Source organism: Delphinus delphis, chromosome 4, assembly GCF_949987515.2.
Source record: "Delphinus delphis chromosome 4, mDelDel1.2, whole genome shotgun sequence".
Taxonomy (NCBI): domain Eukaryota; kingdom Metazoa; phylum Chordata; class Mammalia; order Artiodactyla; family Delphinidae; genus Delphinus; species Delphinus delphis.
In genome coordinates, this window is record NC_082686.1 from 96173199 (window position 1) to 96195291 (window position 22093).

At 35.0% G+C, this 22093-nt stretch overlaps 1 protein-coding gene across 2 annotated transcripts in view; it reads right to left on the minus strand.

Annotated features, from left to right (window-relative positions):
- Positions 1–1586: 1586 nt before the first annotated feature.
- SEC62 (SEC62 homolog, preprotein translocation factor) overlaps positions 1587–22093 on the minus strand; it is a 29360-nt gene continuing 8853 nt past the window's right edge. Inside the window, exons 2-9 of one of the 2 annotated variants that reach the window (XM_060011159.1) lie at positions 21860–21968; positions 20729–20834; positions 14620–14824; positions 14282–14374; positions 11173–11233; positions 6850–6969; positions 2308–2811; positions 1587–1753 (exon numbers count right to left, since the gene is read on the minus strand). In XM_060011159.1, the coding sequence (XP_059867142.1) occupies positions 2342–2811; positions 6850–6969; positions 11173–11233; positions 14282–14374; positions 14620–14824; positions 20729–20834; positions 21860–21968 (1164 nt within the window). In that variant the 3' untranslated portion in view covers positions 1587–1753; positions 2308–2341. Of the gene's footprint in view, positions 2812–6849; positions 6970–11172; positions 11234–14281; positions 14375–14619; positions 14825–20728; positions 20835–21859; positions 21969–22093 lie in introns of both variants that reach the window. The other variant, XM_060011158.1, reaches the window with a different exon arrangement.

Below are 22093 nucleotides of genomic sequence, written 5' to 3' on the forward strand. Positions count from 1 at the left end.
AGTGGGAGGGAAAAGGAGAAACAACCTATTTAATACATTGACTTTACAATCACAAATGCATTATTATTATTATCTGGACTCAGTTCATTAATTCAATCCTGCTTATTAGTTAAGTCAATTTATACCCACTCCACAATAAATCCTACATTATCCAAAAGCTTCATGCTTCTATTTACAGTAGCATAGCAAACTTGAAGTTTTTTTTTTTAAATCACGATTCCAATGACTAATGTAAACAATTTTCCGTGCTCTGGCATAAGAATATTTAATGTTAGTCAACAAAGACAGCCATCTATTATTCTGAGAAATGTAACAGTGGCAGTCTTTTGATTTTCTGTTTAAAGTATACAACCTTGAATAGTAAAAGAGCTGAAATTTCTAACTTGCTTTCTAACCATAGTAAGAATGACATTTTCCCCCAGGGACCACCAAATATTTATAAAAATTTGTACTAACATTCTTTAAGAATCCACACATATCAATAAGAAGCTGACTTTCCTGCCATGCTCCAAATGTCTTAAAGGTTAGACACAGTACATATATTATAAAGAGCTTAAGGATAAATATTGAGTGCCTGGGCATTATCACAACAGTAAAGGTTAAATCATTTTTATTTCTGAAAGACACTTTTGGTACCATTATCATATCCCAAAATAGGTATTAATGCTACTGGTGATTAAGAAGCTCAGAAGTTATAATTATGCATCCCTTTTAGGGAAATAAAGCAGAAGAGCTCTGAAAATGTGAGGGGAAAACACCCAGGCACTTAAATCAATGAACATTGGCTAGGAGGAAACTTAAACTGATTGACTGCATCCTTGATAGAGTTGCATTAACATCCAACAGCCACATTTCTGTCCACTTAACAAGGAATACTATAAAGAAGCAAACAAGCCATGTTTAACAAAGTGTGTCAGTATACAGAAAGTGTACTTTTTCACAATTAGAAAAATTTAACACCTTTAGTCTAACACTTAGGTGGGAAACTGCCTAAGAAAAATGAAGACCTATACACACCACCTATTTCAACTACAAAGCAAAATGCTCTCACTGTGACTGAAGGAAAATAATTTAATATTCATTATCATTTGATAAGAGTATAACTCCAGGGAATGATTATGCTCATAAGTAAACACATGATTTTTCCTAAAGATTTCTTTTGTAACTAAGGTTTGCAAGACATGAAATCAAACTGCGAAACTAGTTTAAAGCAATTAGAGTCCAATGGTTCTCTTATGTTTGCTTTTATGTTCTTTATTTTAAATTGATATTTTAGAACAGTAAATTATCTTTCATAGCAGTCCTCCTGGTCTGATAATACAGCACCCCATTTCTGAATGTAGAGATTTAAGATAAATCAAAATGAACATTAAGGCGTACAAACAGCTACTTTAAGTCTGCTCTTATTTAATAAGGATCGTTTTAATTCATATTCAAATACATGGAATGTTGGCACAAAACTGAAGCTGCTGCAGAAAGATCACAGATGTTTTGTGGGTTACTGAAACTTCCGTTTCTCTAAAAACATATGCTTAAATGGTCTTAATTTTACAAATTTAAGTTCTGAGAAAATGTCTAAATAAGAAGTCAATTAAAATAAAATGTTTATTTGTAAATTATGTACAGAATACATTTTACTTTACGACAAGGGAATGGGAAGAAGAGCCATCACCTTCCAGCCAATGCTTCTTGCTTCCTCTGTTGGAGATGACCACCTTACTCTGAATCAGTCGTACAAATCAGTTTGGATTTCCTAAGTTGGAAAAGGAGAATTTGTAGTTAAACTAAGTGTTGCTGCATTATTACTAGTTGGCTTGTTTCCACAAAATGCTTTTGAACCTTGCTAACTCAGAATCTTGGAAATTTTCTGGTATAATTTTATAATCAACAAAAGCTAAACTATCAAGAACAATAATTTAAGCATTTCACCTTAAAGAAACTGTGAAATGGCTACAGAACTATGCATAATCTGAAATGTTGGTGTTTGTTTTTATCCCTTTTAGTTATTTTGATTAGTCTAACAGTAAAAAGCCATACAACTATCAAAAAATGTCATTAATGTAAATGTCACTGTGGAAAGTGCACCTTTGATAACTATGAAAATAAATGAGACCTAAATTTTACTGTAAAATTATCAAATAGATAAAACTTACAAATGGCTTTAGACTGTACCAATAATAGTATTACATGAAATGAGGGGCTGAATATAACTGCTTGGATGACAAATCCACTTCAGTAAATGGATTTAAAGAATGCTACAAATGTCACGTGTACATTATGATGATCAGCCAACCTAGAAAATCCAACCTCTTGCACTTATTTAGTCCCCAAATTAGTCAGATTATGATTTTTCATGTGAAGATTTAGTTGTTTCTCCATCATTGTCTTCTTCTTCCTCCTCTTCACAATCCCCATCTGTTTGCTGTTCCAGTTCCTCTTTTGTGATCATTTCAAAATCATTCCCATTTCCACTACTGTGTTGGGATCGGTCATCTTCTCGCCTGTCACTGTCTGTGTCTGAATGCCGTTCTCCACCTGAGCCTTCTGTTCCATGATTTCCTGGTCCTACTTTTCCTTCCTCATCTTCCTTTTTCTCACTGTCTGACTTTTCCTCACTGTCGGACTTCTGCTGCTTTTTGGTTTCAGACTTCTCATCTTTCTTTAAGTCTGCTTTTGGTCCTTTATATTCATGTGTGTACAGAGGCCTGAAGGAGTCAATGAAGCCCACGTCAGCAGTCAGATTTGGCAAGAACCAAAAATGGTGCCTTCCTCCAGTTATGAGCCAAATGATGAGAAATAGAATGCAACGAGCTGTGGGAGAAAAATTTCTCTAATTGAATAATTCAAGCATTGACTCAGAAAGCACAGAATATTTGTTAATGCAAAAGTGGGAAAACATTCAGAGTTTTATTATTTGCATATTACATGCACCTTAAGTATAAACAATTAAATCCTAGTTTAGCAGCTATCAACAGTATTCTAGGCACAGAGCATTCTTCTCTGAACTTGAGGGCATAACGCTACAATGCCATTAAAAAATTGCTTTTATAATTTTTTAATTCGGGTGCTGTTTCATGGATATACTTATGATTTATGCACTTTGCTATGTTATAGTTCAGTAAGCACAGCTGCCAGTTGGACCCTGAAGTACATGAGATCATGGTAGAAGAAAAAGGAAATAAATGCAGGATGAAGGATACCTTAAGCAGCCTTAAAAAGGAGAAAGCAGGGCTGCACCATGACTTCCCTAGACCCCAGACACTTTTGCCTTTGTAAGGCAATTCCTTCATTAAAAAATATTAAAAATTCTGCTTTTCCGACCATACTGGTACAAATACAAATATAATCCTGCACAGGTTCACTATGATATATGTGTATATATTATTACTTTTGATTTTAAAAGAAATGAAAATGAAACAATTTCCGTGGGCCCCTAAATGTATCTTGAGTTCAAGGCATGTGCCTACCCTGCCTAAAGGATAAGTCTTCTAAGAAAAAATACTTTTGAACAATAAGATAATGTCTTACCAGAAGTTACGAGTTTCTTAAATAAGTATATAATTTCTGTTTATTTTAAGGACCAACCTTCTCCCAATATTAGGAAACATACAATGCTAATGAAAGCCAGATGGCTTCAACAAATAGGTTTGAAGTTACTCTTTTAGAGCAATATATGACAAAACTGCGGTTTAGATAATGGAAGAAATTGAGAATTTTAAAGTTTATAGTAATGAGCTATCACAAACACAAACCCCAATATTTCATATAGTTTTCTCTTAATTTACCAAACATATTGAAGAGCTGAGTGAGTGATTTGCCTGGTTTTTCTTTTTTTTTTTTAAGGTCATGATTATGTGAATGTTATGGACTAATCAATTATGACAGGTTTTTGGTTTTATTTTACTTTTTGTTTTCTTTACTGATAATTATATCATTGTTTTCAAATAAGACCTGAGAAAAGCTCATCTATGTTTCTTCCATTACATTGCTTTGGACAAATAAAATGGTTATAGCTGCCCTGACTTTTATAAAGCAGTAATTTCTATTTTCACAAAAGAACATAAATATTCTGAAAGACTGTGTGTGTATACATCAGTATCTTTTGTGGTACAAACAGAAAAGGCAAATATGCTTTGAAATTATGGAATAATCAGTGAATAAACCCCACTGAAAAAAATAATGAACATCTCTTAAGGAGGCTGCATATTTTTCCCTCCAAATAGAATTATGATGTTATGATAGGCTTTGAAGGGTTGTTAAGACAGACAGTTCATAATATGAAATCTTGCCTCAAATCCAAGAAAGAGCAATATCGAAATGGCAAATAAAATCCAAATTCTAATGCCATATATAAACTGGGTATAGCAAAATTCTAACATTTTTTACAGTTTTTCTCTATGTGGCAGTAGATTATTATCAGGGGCAAAAGGAGAGGAATCATGAGAAAACCGCTGTGATATGTATTGTCATACCACTTCTATACTAAAAGTGACATATTTAGAAAATCGGCAAAGATCTTATTTTAAATGGCAATACTAAGAATATGTATTCAAAGTAGCACCAAATATAATTTTGACCAATATATAATACTTCATGAGATAATATTAAAAAAATCTCCAATTTATAAGTGGGGTACAGATCAAAACCATTTGAAGGTATATTTGGAATTTTCCAAGAGAAACAACATTTTCTAAGAGAAGCAATGAAAACGTTGGGTTTATTTTCTGATTTGATTCACAAGACTACTTAATGCACAATGCTACTTAAATCCATACTGTATTTAAAATGAAAAATTATAGAAAACATTACTGAAGAAACAATACTTTAAAAAGCAAAACAAGATAATAACCATAAATTATTTCAAATATTGGTTTAAATAAAAGATAACCAAGTGGGTTATTTCTATTCAGTGGAGTTAAACCTTTGCTGAAAAATTTCAAAGAGCTTCTAAATTTTCAGAGATTTGGGAACCAGAAGACACCAACTTGATTAGTATATCTAATGGCAGATAAAAGTTTATGGCTTCTAATTCTTGATGCAGGTAGTACACTACCACGAATTACCTGCTTCACACTCTTAGATATTATTTCTTGGCCTACAAGTGTGCTGTTACATGCAAAAACTTCAAGGGCTATTTTCAAGGTGACTAAGCTAGAGGAAGGAAAAACTGAAAGGTGGATGAAAAAGGCCTCACACACAGTCAGAGATCCCAGAAAAAAATGGAGGCCCATAAACAAGATGAACTGAATGAAAATACTCAATGAATTCCTAGGTCCATGGCTGGTGGCGCCAACTCAGGACACTTTGATGTCCAGGGTGAAGGGATGTGCAGAGGGAAACTGCTTAGGGCTATAGCAGTAATGCTTTATAAACATAAGAATCTATTACATTACATATCATAGAATCTCAGAGTAACACACACCCTCCTCAGATAATCTTGGCCAAATCATGTCCTCTAAAAACAGATATTAAATCATTAATGTGGATATTTAAAAACATTTCTATAAAGAAGTACTCCCATATGTTCTGGTGGAAAAGCTTATTTGTCATTTGAGGAAAATAATCAGAACTTAGTACCATATACCAACATAAGCTCTCGATGGTTCAAAGAATTATATATAAGGTTAAAAAAAAAATCACTAAAGAGCTTTAGACAAGCATAAAAAAATTCCTATTTCTTTCCCAAAATGAAAAACTAAATTAGACCAGTTTACCCTATACAGGAAAATCTTCAAAGACTAGAATTTTAAGCAAAATAATACTTGTTTTTTCTCATAGTAACATGTTTATTGTAAAAAATACAGACAAGTGTAAAGAAGAACATTAAAATCATTCAAAACTACCACCACCATTTATATTTAGGCATACTTCCTTTTTTTTTTTTTTTTTTGTGGTACGTGGGCCTCTCACTGTTGTGGCCTCTCCCGTTGCGGAGCACAGGCTCTGGACGCGCAGCATCAGTGGCCATAGCTCACGGGCCCAGCCGCTCCGCGGCATGTGGGATCTTCCCGGACCGGGTCACGAACCCATGTCCCCTGCATCGGCAGGCGGACTCTCAACCACTGCGCCACCAGGGAAGCCCTAGGCATACTTCCTTATAGTCAAACCCTCCTTGGCACTATTTCCATTTCAAACAAAACAAAAAAAATTTTTTAAGTTCCTAATTATATAAGCAAAAAATACCACATTATCCTAATTTTATCATTTAATAACTAGTGATGAGTATTTTTCATATATTTATTAATCAATTGTTTTGAATTTCCTCTTTCGAATTGGGTTATTTTTATATTGTTATTTTAGCCATGAAAGACCCCAATCATCCAGAAACATAAAATAACATTATTTACATTTTCTTGTTGATTTTTAAACAGCATTCTACAACCTGTTAATGCATCAAGAATTTACCTTGGTACATGGTACAAACTGATTTTTACTAAAAATGGCATATCAATTGTTTACAATCATTTATTGTATAAAATGTAAATGTTTAAAATAAGTTTCACTTGCCTTAAGTAAAAAAAAAGTGTTTACTGAAAATATTATGCCTAATAAATGATCAACCACTGTAAAAATATTGAAGTCCTTGTGGTAGTTAAATCTTAAAGAATAACTATTTGCAGACTGAGACATATTAAACCCTTTCAACACAACAGACCAAATCTAATCAAGCACATATACTACTTCAAGCCTGAGTCAGTTTTGGGATATGACCCAAAAAGTAGGCCCATATATTTCTTGATTCACTTACATTAATTTTGTTGTTAAACTTTACTGAAGCTCCAGATTATAGTCCAAACTGCTCAATATCTACCTCTTACCGAGGTCAGTCTTATCAATAACAATACTTACCAACAGCAAGGAGAAGAATGCTGGCTACAAAACAGCCTGCACCCACACTGAGGTAATAAACACCTACTCTCATTTCTGCTGGCCAAAGAGGGAAGAGGGTGGCTGCTATCACTGCAATCACTGGAACAAGAAATGAAAAAGTTACATACATAACCTTTAGATTAAAATTTTAAATGGCTTAGTTGCCATAACAGTGAATATACTCCTAGGGGGAGAAATAAAACAAAACCATATTGAAACATATAAAATTGCCATTTTTATAGGTAAAAAATGGTGGATTATCAACCATTTCATAGTTTAACTACTATTTTTAAATTAGATTAGGATTTTTCTAGTATAAACTATATATAATTAGAAAAAAGTATTGTCTAAAAATGTGAGACTGTTAGCTCCTTAAATGATCAACTGCTGCTGCTGTTAACTTTTTGACTATAAGATATCTGTCTATCAAATAGGGAAGCTTAAAGAAACAGCAACCAAACAACAGAACTAACCAAAAATGATTCCAAAGATCCCTCCCTGGAGATTGGTTCTGGGGTGAAGCTCTGACATCTACCAAATGAAAAGCTCACCAGGAAATTCTGATACAGATCATTTTTGGTAGTTAGGGAAGCTGTATACAAGCATCTCCAGTTTTTTTCTAAGTACAGTGGAACCACATGGAACAATCAAAAGAAAGATCTGGTTTTTAGGTATTTATAGCAAAAGAGATCAGGATTCAAATTCAAATTCTAGCTATTTCATTTATAAGCTAAGGATTGGATTTATTATTTTGAATGGGATCCTATGATCATATTGATCAAACTTGCTTAACTGCTATTTTTTTCTACTTGTTAAATCATTCCCTCCCTCTACTCCTATACCCGCCCCACTAAATTTACAGGAATAACACATACCTATGGTAACAAAAGAAGCAAAAAAACCCCAAAACAAACAAACAAACAAAAAAACCAAAACAGTAAAAGAAGAAACAATAAAAAACAAACCAAAAGGTATAATGTGAAGTCTTCATCCAATTCTTGGTCCATTCCCCAGAGGTTAATTACTATGATTTATTTGTATTCCCAGAAACTGCCTATATACAATTAAAACTAGCTACACAGAATTTTTTTTTTTTTTTTACAAAAATGAGCTTATAACACTCTTACTCTTTCACAGTGTTCATTTAATCTATTCTAGATATCTTTTCGTGAGTACTAATAAGAATTAGTCTTATCTAATTCTTTAAAAGCTGCATGATATTCTGGCACACAGTTGCACTGAAATTTATTTCACCATCCTCCTACTGAGGGACCTGATCTGTTTCCAGTTTTATCCTATTACAGACGAGAGGGCAACAAATACCAATGTACATGTACATGTGTGCAACTGTGATTACAGCACAGGATAAATTCCTTGAAGTGTAACTATTAGGTCAAAGGGTAAAGGCATTTAAAACTTGAAAGATGTTTGCAGATGACATGATACTATACAGAGAATCCTAAAAATGTCACCAGAAAACTACTAGAGCTAATCAATGAATTTGGTAAAGTAGCAGGATACAAAATTAATGCACAGAAATCTCTTGCTTTCCTATATACTAATGATGAAAAATCTGAAAGAGAAATTAAGGAAACACTCCCATTTACCAGTGTAACAAAAAGCATAAAATACCTAGGAATAAACCTACCTAGGGAGACAAAGGACCTGTATGCAGAAAACTATAAGACACTGATGAAAGAAGTTAAAGATGATACCAACAGATAGAGAGATACACCATGTTCTTGGATTGGAAGAATCAATATTGTGAAAATGACTATACTACCCAAAGCAATCTACAGATTCAATGCAATCAAATTACCAATGGCATTTTTTATGGAACTAGAACAAAAAATCTTAAAATTTGTATGGAGACACAAGAGACCCCAAATAGCCAAAGCAGTCTTGAGGGAAAAAAAACGGAGCTGGAGGAATCAGACTCCCTGACTTCAAACTATACTACAAAGCTACAGTAATCAACACAATATGGTACTGGCACAAAAGCAGAAACATAGATCAATGGAACAAGATAGAAAGCCCAGAGATAAACCCACACACCTATGGTCAACTAATCTATGACAAGGATATACAATGGAGAAAAGACAGTTTCTTCAATAAGTGGTGCTGGGAAAACTGGACAGCTACATGTTAAAGAATGAAATTAGAACACTCCCTAACACCATACACAAAAATAAACTCAAAATGGATTCGAGACCTAAATGTAAGACCGGACATTATAAAACTCTTAGAGGAAAACATAGAAGAACACTCTTGGACACAAATCACAGCAAGATCTTTTTTGATCCACCTCCTACTAGAGCAATGGAAATAAAAACAAAAATAAACAAATGGGACCTAATGAAACTTCAAAGCTTTTGCACAGCAAAGGAAACCATAAGCAAGACGAAAAGACAACCCTCAGAATGGGAGAAAATATTTGCAAACGAATCAACGGACAAAGGATTAACCTCCAAACTATAATAAACAGCTCATGCAGCTCAATATTAAAGAAACAAACAACCCAATCCAAAAATGGGCAGAAGACCTAAATAGACATTTCTCCAAAGAAGACATACAGATGGCCAAGAAGCACATGAAAAGCTGCTCAACATCACTAATTGTTAGAAAAACACAAATCAAAACTACAATGAGGTATCACCTCACACCAGTTAGGATGGCCATCATCAGAAAACCTACAAACAACAAATGCGGGAGAGGGTGTGGAGAAAAGGGAATCCTCTTGCACTGTTGGCTGGGAACATAAACTGATACAGCCACTATGGAGAACAGCTGCAGGTTCCTTAAAAAACTAAAAACAGAATTACCATATGATCCAGCAATCCCACTACTGGGCATATACCCAGAGAAAACCATAATTCAAAAAGACACATGCACCCCAATGTTCACTGCAGCACTATTTACAATAGCCAGGTCATGGAAGCAACCTAATGCCCACTGACAGACGAATGGATATAGAAGTTGTGGCACATGTATACAATGGAATATTAGCCATAAAAAGGAACGAAATTGAGTCATTTGTTGAGATGTGGATGGATCTAGAGACTGTCATACAGAGTGAAGTAAGTCAGAAAGAGAAAAACAAATATCGTATATTAACTCATGTACGTGGAACCTAGAAAAATGGTACAGATGAACCGGTTTGCAGGGCAGAAATTGAGACACAGATGTAGAGAACAAATGTATGGACACCAAGGGGGGAAAGCCGCGGGGGGGTGGGGATGGTGGTGTGCTGAATTGGGCAATTGGGATTGACATGTATACACTGATGTGTATAAAATTGATGACTAGTAACCTGCTGTATAAAAAAATAAATAAAATTTAAAAATTAAAAATAAAAACTTGGAAGATATTTGCTAATGGCCCTCCTAAATATAGTCTGAGGGATTTGGATTAGAATAAAGTGTCAATGTATATTTCTGAATAGATACTTTGTGCAACTATATTAGGAACAGCCATGACATAAATTCCTAGAAGTAGAATAGTTGAGTCCATGTGTATACATTTAAAATTTGGAAGATATTGCCAAACTGCCCTCCATAAAAAATAAAATAACGGACATATCATCAATTATTGGAGAGTATTGGTTTTTCTTAAGTGTTGGACCTTCACTAAGAGTAGGTACTATTAAACTTTGTAATTCTCTTGATAATCACTGTTACTTTAATTCGTATTTAATATGAGTGTGATTAAGTATCACTCACAATTATTGGTCACTGTATTTCTTTCTTTTTTAAAATAAATTTATTTATTTATTTATATTTTATTTTTGGCTGCGTAGGGTCTTCGTTGCTGCATGCGGGCTTTCTCTAGTTGTGGTGAGCAGGGGCTACTCTTCGTTGCGGTGCGTGGGCTTCTCATTGCGGTGGCTTCTCTTGTTGTGGAGCATAGGCTCTAGGCGTGTGGGCTCAGTAGTTGTGGCTCACAGGCTCCAGAGAACAGGCTCAGCAGTTGTGGCACACAGGCTTAGTTGCTCTGTAGCATGTGGGATCTTCCCAGACCAGGGCTCGAACCCATGTTCCCTGCACTGGCAGGCGGATTCTTAACCACTGCGCCACCAGGGAAGTCCAGTCACTGTATTTCTTTATCTGTGAGTTACCTTTACCATTTTTCTAGCAGGTTGCTAATCTCTTAAAGATGTAGTGCAAATATTCTCCTCAGTTTATCATTTATCTTCTGGCTTTATTTAAAATGTACTTTAAAAAAATAACTATTTTATGTTAAATATTTTCTTTCTGGCTTCTGCGTTGTTTATATCCCTTTCTAAATTTTAGAGATTGTACTTACCAAGGATTAATCCCATGACAAATGTTTTAAAGTGAACTGGGTCATAGATCCACACAAATACCTAGAAGAATCAAGAAACCTCAGTGCTTAAAGTTCTAAGGTTACATTAGAACAGTTACTTCCAACCTCTTAACATATAAGAACTACTTTTAAAGGTAAACAAATTCCAAAGACTATTCCTTTAGTAGCAGTGTTTCTTTTGGTATCCATTCAGTTAGAAAATTATTTTAAAAACTATAAATTACGTAACACAGTTAAGTACATTTCTATGTACTTGCATGCTTTTAGCAGTTTACTCCTGTGTGCAAACAATTACTTAACCTAATTACCAGCAATTGTACAGCCTTTTTGCCCCTAATGTAATGATGTATACTGGCATTGAGTAGAGTAGAACCAACCCGTCTAAGAGCACAGTTATGATAGATTCCAGTCAGGCCCTATTAAAGATCCAGCAGCTCTCAATTCCACCCAACTGATGAGAAGCAAAGAACCATTATTAAAGATCTTGCTCAGTGAACATAAAGATTCTATGACTCCCTGCAATAAGTTCATTGCCAGCTCCCCACGGAGGGTCTGTAGCTGCAAAGCTGGGAACCACTGCTTTTAAAGTTTACTTTAGAAAACAGAAATTTACTTCATTTAGAACAATCAGAACTCTGTTCATCATCCATAAAACTCTTAGTTTTATCTCTGTTTCTATAAATAACAGTACTCTTCCATTTCCTGGTTCTATTTTTTTTTTTTTTTTTTTTTGCAGTACGCGGGCCTCTCACTGTTGTGGCCTCTCCCATTGCAGAGCACAGGCTCCGGACGCGCAGGCTCAGCGGCCATGGCTCACGGGCCTAGCCGCCCCGCAGCATGTGGGATCTTCCCGGACCGGGGCACGAACCCGTGTCCCCTGCATCGGCAGGCGGACTCTTAACCACTGAGCCACCAGGGAAACCCTCCTGGTTCTATTTTGACTAGCGCTCTTGGTTACTGCTTTTTGATTTGCTTCTTTTTCTAACATTTCTCTTTTTTAATGCTGCACATTTATCCTGGAAATCGGATCCACAGACATCACTTCTGCCATTTAGCATTCTAAAGAAACAAGTTTTTAAAGATGTTTCCCATCTTCAAAAGTTTCAAAGCCTGCTTCTTTCTACAGAATAAAATCTTAGCCTTTTTGGGAATGCAAGCACCCATGCTTTTGCTCAGGAAAAAGCTTCCTTTGTCTAACAGACCTATAACTCCTTTGCAGTGTACCTGGCAATCTACCAGTCATCCTTCAAGGCTCAGGTCAAGTGTCCAGAATCTCCAGACGCTTCTTATCCTCTCTTGATTAAATTACCTATCCCTAATTGGTATTCTCCCATCATAATACTCACCATGCTGTAATATAGTACAGGCATGGACTATATTATACTGTACTATATAATATATACAGTGTACCTCAGAGGTATTTCCAGTTCAGCTCCAGATCACCGCAATAATGCATTTTTTTGGGGTTTCCCAGTGCATGTAAAAGTTATGTTTACACTATACTATAGTCTATTAAGTGTGCAATAGTATTAAGTCTAAGAAAACAATGTACATACCCTAAGTAAAAAATAATTTATTGCTAAAAAATGTTAACCATCACCTGAGCCTTTGGTGAGTCTTAATTTTTTTGCTGGAGGAGGGTTTGAAATATTGTGAAAAATACCAAAATGGGACAGACACAAAGTGATCAAATGCTGTTGGAAAAACGGAGTTGATAGACTTAATGCAGGGTTGCTGTAAACCTTCAATTTGCTGAAAACAAAAAAACAAACAAAAAACTTTATCTCTGAAGCACAATAAACAGAAGTACAATAAAATGAGGTATGCCCATACCATGTTTAAACGCTTGTATGCTTGCTAGACTATAAGAGCTTCCAAGAAGATAATTTTATCCTATTTATCATGTTATTCCCAACACCTATAAAAACGACTTCGCATATAGCCAATGCCTGATGTTTAACTGAAGGTATTTGCGCTTTCACATTAAGAAAGACCTGTGGTCTTCTATTACATTGGTTCTTAAGCAGGGGTTCACCAGAATCACCCAGGGATACATTATACAAAACACACACACACATCCATATACACACTCACTTACTATAGATTCCACCCTAGAGATCCTCATGCAAGTATGCCTGGAATGAGCCTAGTGCACATGTTTTGTGAAAAGCCTTCCCAGATATTCAAGCTCATAGCTCCAGGAACCACTGCTTTCTATTTATACTACTTTTGTATTAGGTATAGCAAGAAATTCACAACAACTCAATGGTCAGTATATAAGTAAATGTTTTTGTATTGGTTAAATGACTAAATTAAGTGGTCTTCATGGAAGGCTACAACCATAAAAATAAGCCACTAAATTAAATAAATAAAAATGATCTCCTTGAGTAAAGCATCAAGTAATATTGAAAATTTTAGACCCTGATAGTCGTGTGTCTAACTATAAGAGGCAGAAACCTGTAGGTGTCCCTCCTTAACCATTGTACTTTTTTTCCTTTGATTCTAATGGGAATCTTATACTTTACTGGGCAAATGACCATCCAGTATAAAAAGCATATTTCTAAGACTTTACTGCAGGTAGGCATGACCATATGAGTAGGTTCCGGCCAATGGAATACATGCAGAAATAAAATCGCCAGCTTCCTGGAAAGTATCCTTAAAAAGGAAGCATGTCCCTCATTCTCCTTCCCTCCTCTGGATGCAGATATAAGGCTGGCAGTCATTTTGCACCATGAGGTAATCTTTACTAACTGCCTCACACAGGCGGAAAAGTTCAGATCCACCCTGGAGCTGCCATATCTGCTTACCTTCCGATTTCATTAATGAGAGAGAAACAAGTATCTGTTTTGTTTTAAGCCACTGTTATTTCATGTTTCCTATCTATCATAGACAGCTGAACCCGATTCAGATTGATTTAAAAAAATTTTTATAGATCTAAATTCAGAGACATTCACTTTTAAAAAGTAGATTTTGTATCTACATGGTTAAATTTATCTGAATTACTTCTTTTCTTAGTGAAGGCATCAAAGATAATTCTAAAAACTCCTATGGAAAATTGGATTTCTACTTATAAGCTAGATACTCTCACCTCATTTCCATCCAGAAAAACTTGATCATCATGTGGCTCAAGCTTGAATTTTTTCTTAGTTTCCTTCTTTTTGGGAGTTCCAGGAGTTTCCTCCTATTAAAAAACAAGTTGAATAGAAGAAAACACGTTTGCAAAGAAGCAAAAAGCAATGTAACATCCATATAGTCAAAGTTTCACTATATGAGACACAGAAATCAAAATTCTCAACCACAGTATTTGTAAGAATCCTAATGTGGTTTAAGTGGTTGTTGCGCAATATTTTAAAGTGCTGATACACCAGTAGTGCTAATGTGCAAGTAATAATTTTTTGATTTTTACTTAATTTTAGTTGAAATCACCTTTTTGGATTCTTCCTTTTCACCATCTTTCTTTTTTTCTTTTTCCTTTTTTGTCTTTTCATCCTTTAGATTTTCTTTCTTGCTCTTTTTATCTTCTTCTTTTCCACTTTCAGCTTTTCCTTTCTCTTTTTCTTTTTTTATGTCTTTCTCATACTTCATTTTCATTACTTTTAGTGCCCGATGAAAAAACTGTTTCTTTAAAAGCCTTTGGAAACAAAGATATGACATTACATTCCCTATAAATTATATACAGACTGAAAAGCAAAAATTTCAAGACCTGAATAAAATGAGCAAAGGAAGACACACTGGCAACTCACAAAAGAAATTACAGCTAGTAAGCCCATTGAAGAACAATCAAAAATGTCTAACTGAAAACCTGTGTAGCCAATTTGATTATATGAAAGTTGTCAACCTAATTTTCATTTTTTAACTGTATAATTTAATGAGATTATAGGTTTGGAATTATCCTCAAGTTTTTCTCTAGGTTCATTAGGAGTAATCAAGACTGCTTTATTTAAAGTTAAGTCTCAAATTCAAGAGCAGACATAAGTGGTATATAAATATATGGGGAAAATAAATGTAACAGTTTAAGAAATGTTAGCAGATTAAAAATGTGCCCAGGCTTCCCTGGTGGCGCAGTGGGTGAGAGTCCGCCTGCCGATGCAGGGGACGCGTGTTCGTGCCCCGGTCTGGGAAGATCCCACATGCCGTGGAGCAGCTGGGCCCGTGAGCCATGGCCGCTGAGCCTGCGCGTCCGGAGCCTGTGCTCCGCAACGGGAGAGACCACAACAGTGAGAGGCCCGCGTACCACAAAAAAAAAAAAAAAAAATGTGCCCATGATCTGACTGATCCAAATCGTGTCTTCACCTGTCCTTCTTGATGTATTTTTCTTCCCTCCATGTACTTCACTATTCAGCCTGTCACTATAATTAAGTATCTCCAATTAACTAAGGAATAATTAAATATGCTAAGGTGAGATTTCTGGACTCTGAAAACAACACAGTATCAAGTTGAAAACTGTACAATATATGTAGCAGAACAACACCATGTGTTCCTTGCTTCACTAATTTCTCTCAATAAACTGATCTTTCTTCTATTTAGCAGGGGTTATTTTGTTGTTGTTGTTTTTTTTAATATTCCTACTTCAGGGCATTTCCACTGGCTATTCCCTTTATCTAGAATGCTCTTCTCCCAAATAAGCATGTCCTTTTGGTCTACTTCCTCACTTCTTTCAAGTCTTCCCTCAAATGTTACCCTCTCTACTAAGCCTACCCTGTTTAAAATTATAAATCTATCCCCCATCCTTCCTCCTGTTTCCTGTTGTCCTATCCACAGCATTTATTCTTTTAGTTTAGTATACAATTTATAACATGCTTGTTTGCCTTCACTAGACTGTAAACTTCTTAAGAGTAAGATCCTTGCTTTATTCACTTCTTTATCTGATGAATTTAGAAGCTCAGCTGACCCCAAATTAAGTCAACCTTGGCTGCCTCTATCTTTTCTAATCCTACTCAAGAAACTGGTTTAACCTTACCTTTGTCATCTAAAAGCCATCTTTTCAAATCTTATGTTCCAGTTTCAGAGTTCCTGATTTCTTTATTCCTGCCTTGATAAAGTACAACTACCAAAACACAACTAGAAGCTAGGTCCCACTGCCACCATCTGTGCCTGTTAATGGTAACTATCCACCTTTCTATTCAATACCTTCACTGGTGCCTACTCCAGCACATCATACCACTTGCTAACTAGATGCCTCCTTCTTGCCTAAAGACAACTTATTTCTGATCATTATCTTGTGCCCACCTGTGTTTTGACCTGCTTGGCTGGGCTTCTTTCTGCTGCTCAGTTAGGTCCACCCCATGAACATCTCCACAAAGCTAACTTCTAGGTCTCCTCATTTGGACTTTTACTTGTTCAGAAGATCTATACGGCATATACAATTATGCCACTGTCTGAAATGCCCCCAAAGAATCCATCATTAATATCTGCTACACATATACCTATATACATAAACAAGCAAAAATCTGAAATGAGACCCTTAATAATTAACTACTTATGAGTAGAAAGTGAGACTTAAAGAGTAGTGGTGGGTATTTGAATATGAAGGGGGATCTTTAATTTTTACTACTTCAGAACTTCTTACAAAAATTTATAATGAAAATATTCTAATCTCTATTTTTGCACTTAGATGATTTCCAGATTTTCTATCAGGATCATTCATTACAACTTCACACATTACTGACCGCAGATGTACTAACACCACAGCACTAGTTTCTGCAAAACCCCCCACCCCAGTCAATAATGTGTTAATATGAAAACAAAAATACATCTTATTCATTGTATGTTAATTGAAAACCAGCATTTCATACTACAGTTCATATTATAGCTCTCCATATAGTAAGAGTACATGTACACACAAACACAGATACTTGAGTATATAGTCTCAAATGGTAATATAATTATCCATGAAGCAACATTATTGGTAATTTGGATTTTCTTCTGTATCATTTTCAAAATTTTCTCAAATTTACTTTAGTGAAAAAAAATGTTCTTAATAAAGAAATAAACAATTAAAAAATATAAACCATAGAACTTCAGGAGAAAAAAAAAATCCTTCCCTTGACAAGCAGATACAGAAGAGCACAGAATCAGCAGGAACACCTGCTTCTGTTACTCCTCCTGTACAGCTGCCCCAACCCCTTGAGAGAAAAGAAGACTATTAACCAATCAAATCGGTCTTGAGAAGTTCACATTCAAGTAGATGGGTTCAGATATCACCTCTACCACATAACGAGCTATGTAGTATTGGGTAAGTTACTTAATTTTAGTGTATTTCTAAAATGGGGTATAAATGAGAAGCATGTAGATTGTTTAGTGTGGTGCCTGGCATGCATGTTCTCAATGTTAGCCATTACTACTGCTGTAGCAAAATCTTGAATTTCATTTAATATTGATAGTTATGGAAAACACAAACACATTTAGTTTTATAAATAGTTACATTATACCCTCATTCCATTCATTAATAAGTAGAATCATTCACTTATTCCTTGATAGTTCCTTAGAGAATGCCTACTTCAATTCACTCTATGCCTCAAAAAATGAGATGACATTTACTATTGTAATAAAATCAGTGCCTCCATTTATTTAGCTTTAAACACACTGTATAGTACAGATCATCTACATAAACTCTGACATTTTCACAGACTACTCATACTTTCCTATCTCAGTATGTTCTGTGCCCTCTGCCAGGATCAAATGTCCACTCTCCTATTGTTTGCTGGGTAATCACCTATTTCTGTTTCAAAATTTGATTAAAACGTATTCCCTGAGAGGCCATTCTTGAAGTTTCCCCATTTCTGTCTTTCTTACAGAACACACTGTATTGTAATTAGTCACAAATCTTCTCTAACAGATGAAAATATGTGCTTTGGAGGCAGAAACCAAGTCACAATTATCTCTGTATTCCTGAGGCCTGGCCTATAATAGATATTTGATAAGTATTTCTAGAATAAATGAATGGATTAAAAGCAGCTTGTAAAAAGTTATTAAATTGCTTATTATTCTTCTTCACCTCTTAATTTTTTTTTACCAGGTTTAATAAATGTTTATTAAATGCCAGACATATGTTTAGGACCTTCACTTATCTGACAATGGTGAATGCCCACATTGTGCTAATTGCTGTGGAGTTACAATAAAGTATAGAACAGTCCTCCAATTGCCTTCAGATTTAGCAGGCAAGAAATTTAGAAAAACTAACACACATGCAACAATTCTATTTAAATAGTTAAGGACTAAACTGTATGCTATTACCTTTATAAATTCTGTAGAACATTAGTTTAATGTGGGCTAGAGGATCTGGGGAATACTAGATGGTAGAGATGGAATTTGAGAGATATTTATATTGAGAGGCAGGCAGGATAGAGGAAGAACTGTTTGCAGAAAATGGCAAGTTATTATCAAAGAAAGCCCAGAAGAGAGAATGAGTATGGTATATGAATGAGAGTGAGAAGGGCACTACTGGACTGGGGGGTTGGAGATGCAAAGTCACTAGGAGTGTTAGGATAATGCTAGCTAAAAGGCTGAAGAGTCTGTACTTGAAATAGGCCATAAAGAGGCACATCCTACAGTTTCCTGTTTTCCTTTGTTTTTCCTTAGACTCCCTCAAGACTTCAGAAAATGAGACAGGACAAGTGTCCCTTTGTGGTTTTGCCTGTAGTCAGGCAGGAACCCATGAGGGCTGGCCATCATGAGGTCACCATGGTTATTATTAGAAGTGGCTTTGAAAACTTTAGGTAGTTATGCTTCTCTCTCTTAGTGCAAAAAGGACACAAAAAGCTTGATATGAATGGGAATAACATATACAACAAAAAGTGAGTGTATTGCTAGGACAATCTCTGTACTAAGGTTTTTTTTGCTTTTCATATAACGAAGTATCAAGTCTCCTAAAAGGCCAAGTGAAGTGTATTAATACTGGCTGCTCTCCTCAGAGATTTGGGCTCAGATTTAATATTCAAATAGTATTGACAGGTTAATCCTTCATTTTAATTTTTGCTTCATTAAATCCATCATCATTTTGGAGGAGACAGTATAGTGCAGTGGTTAAGAGCATGGACTATGAAGTCAGATTGTTGGATTTAGAATTCTGGCTCAGCCACTTACTAGCTTTGTGACCTTGGGTAAGTGATTTAACTTCTCTGTTTCTGCATTTATAGCATCTTTTAATTTTTACACTATATATATAAAAAATAAGTCTGTTTTGAGGCAGGCAGGGAAATTTTCACTTTGGAGTTCTAATACACAGATGGCTGTAAAGGAAAATACCGACTACACCACTGTTAGCTAATCCCTGCCCCGACAATGAAATTTCCATTGTTTCTGAAAGGTCCATTAGTGACTCTAGATTTTGGCAGCTAGGAATTTTTTTTTTGGGCTGTGCAATGTGGCTTGTGGGATCTTAATTCCCCGACCAGGGATCAAACCTGGGACCGTGGCAGTGCAAGTGTGGAGTCTTAACCACTGGACTGCCAGGCAAGTCCCCGGCAGCTAAGAATTTTAAGAAATAGTTAATAATTCTTCAACTTTACAGTTTTAGAAACCAGGTTGTAAAATAGTGGTTTTTAAGAGGGGTCTCATGTGGCTGATACTTTAAATGCCATTAAGCAATATATTAGTAAACGCTATGTGTATCTCCCTGCTAAGCATATAAAATAATCTAAAATGTCAAATTCCCACCAATTACAAAATTTAGTGTCACAAAAACAAAATTTGATATACTAACATCTTAATAAATATGTTTAAGTAGTAAATAAACCAAGGGAAAAGTTGGAAAAACAAAAAAAAAACCCAGCATACTTCTTTCCAAGAGAAAAGTGATTTTTTTTGGGCTGCGCCACGCAGCATGTGGGATCTTAGTTCCCTAACCAAGGATTGAACCTGTGCTCCCTGCAGTGGAAGCGAGAAGTCCTAACCACTGGACCGCCAGGGAATTCCCCAGAAAAGTGATTTTTTTTTGTACACCATTCACCATGAAAAGTTTTTCCCAAAGGAGAAGTACTTACTATAAAAAACATGGATATGTTACTGAACTGTCTATACTTCATCTTGGAATGAAGAAAAGACAGATGTTTCAGCTGCCTTGATTTCACAAGGAATATATTAGTAATCACAAACAAAATAGGGAAGGGTACCTGGCTAATGGCTCAGTAGGCGCTGAAAAAACAAAACAAAACAGGGACAACAGGTCTATTAGGAATCTCTGACAAAGTTTTGGAAAAGATTCCCCAACTTTTGCTCTAGAAAAGAAAGAACTTTTTTGTTCACGACAGGCACTGGTATATGATTTTTATTGTTGATCCTTCAGTTCAGTCAGCCTGGCAAATGTACAAATGTAACAGAACACAAATAAAAGTTATAAAAATATGATAGCCTAACACCAAATAAATTCATTTCTAGAAGTACTGAAGAAATCCAGGTTACATGTAAAAGCTATACTTGAGCTATGCTGTAATAGCACTATACTTAATGATGAAATAGGGAAGGAGCTTCAGGACCATGGAGAATATTTTTAAATTACTATTTATATTATCCTTCACTAAGAAATAAAAACTACCTGTTGCAGTAGTCAACCACAGACTCCCTCGTTGTAAATAAAGCTTCCTCTCCTTTCTTGGCCTTCGCCCACTTTGAATCCAAAAGGCAATCCACTGCTTTTGAAGCTAAAGAAGAAATTTATTATTTTAAATTTAGTATACAGCAGGATTTGTGCCTATCTAAACAATATTCTATAAGGCAAATTTCAACATTCTGGCATCCGAAAATAAAACCAAGTTCAACAGAAAATTTAAGTCTGACATAATGATGACAAATAGTTCCTCAAAACCTCAATTTGTGAAACATACTGATTAAGCACCTTTCTTAAAGTAATTCTCTGAAATAAATGACATTCAAAAATACTAACTAAAGATAAATTAATGAGAAAATGTTCTTTAAAAAATTCAAAATAAATGTAAATAACACTCTTATCAAATAATCATAATATGGGATAAACAAACCAAAAATCTTCCTCTACCACAGTAACAGAAATTCTGTCACCAAGCTTTATTGTAACCCACTGAGGAATAAGCTCTGAAACAATCTACTGTCATTGGAAGAAGCTAAATATATGAGATGTGAAAAAAACAGCATATCTATTTTTATAAACTTTTAAGGACTATCAAAATCATTAATCATAACACTGAAGAGATGATAAATAAATTTCTTCCCAATAATAGGTAATTCAACCTTAATTGATCAGACAGGCAAACTCAACAACTATTGATTTATAAGCTATGGGACAATATTACAGATAATATTAGCTTATTATGAAGTTGTTTAGATTATGTGAATAACAAACACTCCTAAGTTGGTTCTGACACACTTGTTTCACACTGAATTCTATGCCAGAGTTTTACAAAAAGAGTATCGTTAAGTACATGTACTATCTGAATAGAAGTTAGTGTTAGTACTGAAAATAAATCCTATTTTAAAAATTTCCAAGAAACGTTATTAAAAAGCACTTTCTTTTATTTTTATTTACATTTTCAATCATGAAATGAAAGAACAGGATAATCAATTGTCATATGCTCATCATCTAGCTTCACCAATCATGCTTGGAGAGCATTTTTAAAATATCTACCTATCCCCAAATTAGGTATCTTCATAAGATATGCACACAAATATAATTTTATTGATGTAATCCTACCAATAAAATAATCAACCCGGTGACCCATCATATTGGTGGACTTTGTTGGACAGTTAAATCGAAGAAACTTGGCTACAGCCTTCTCTTCTTTAGATGGTTCACCAACTTCCTGCAAAGTAAGAATATTAATTTAATGTAATCATTTACTTATGACATTGATATACTGAAGAATAATTTACAGATCTCTTCCGAAAATCTTTTTAAGTTTAGTACAGGCCTTTCTTTCAAGCTTTT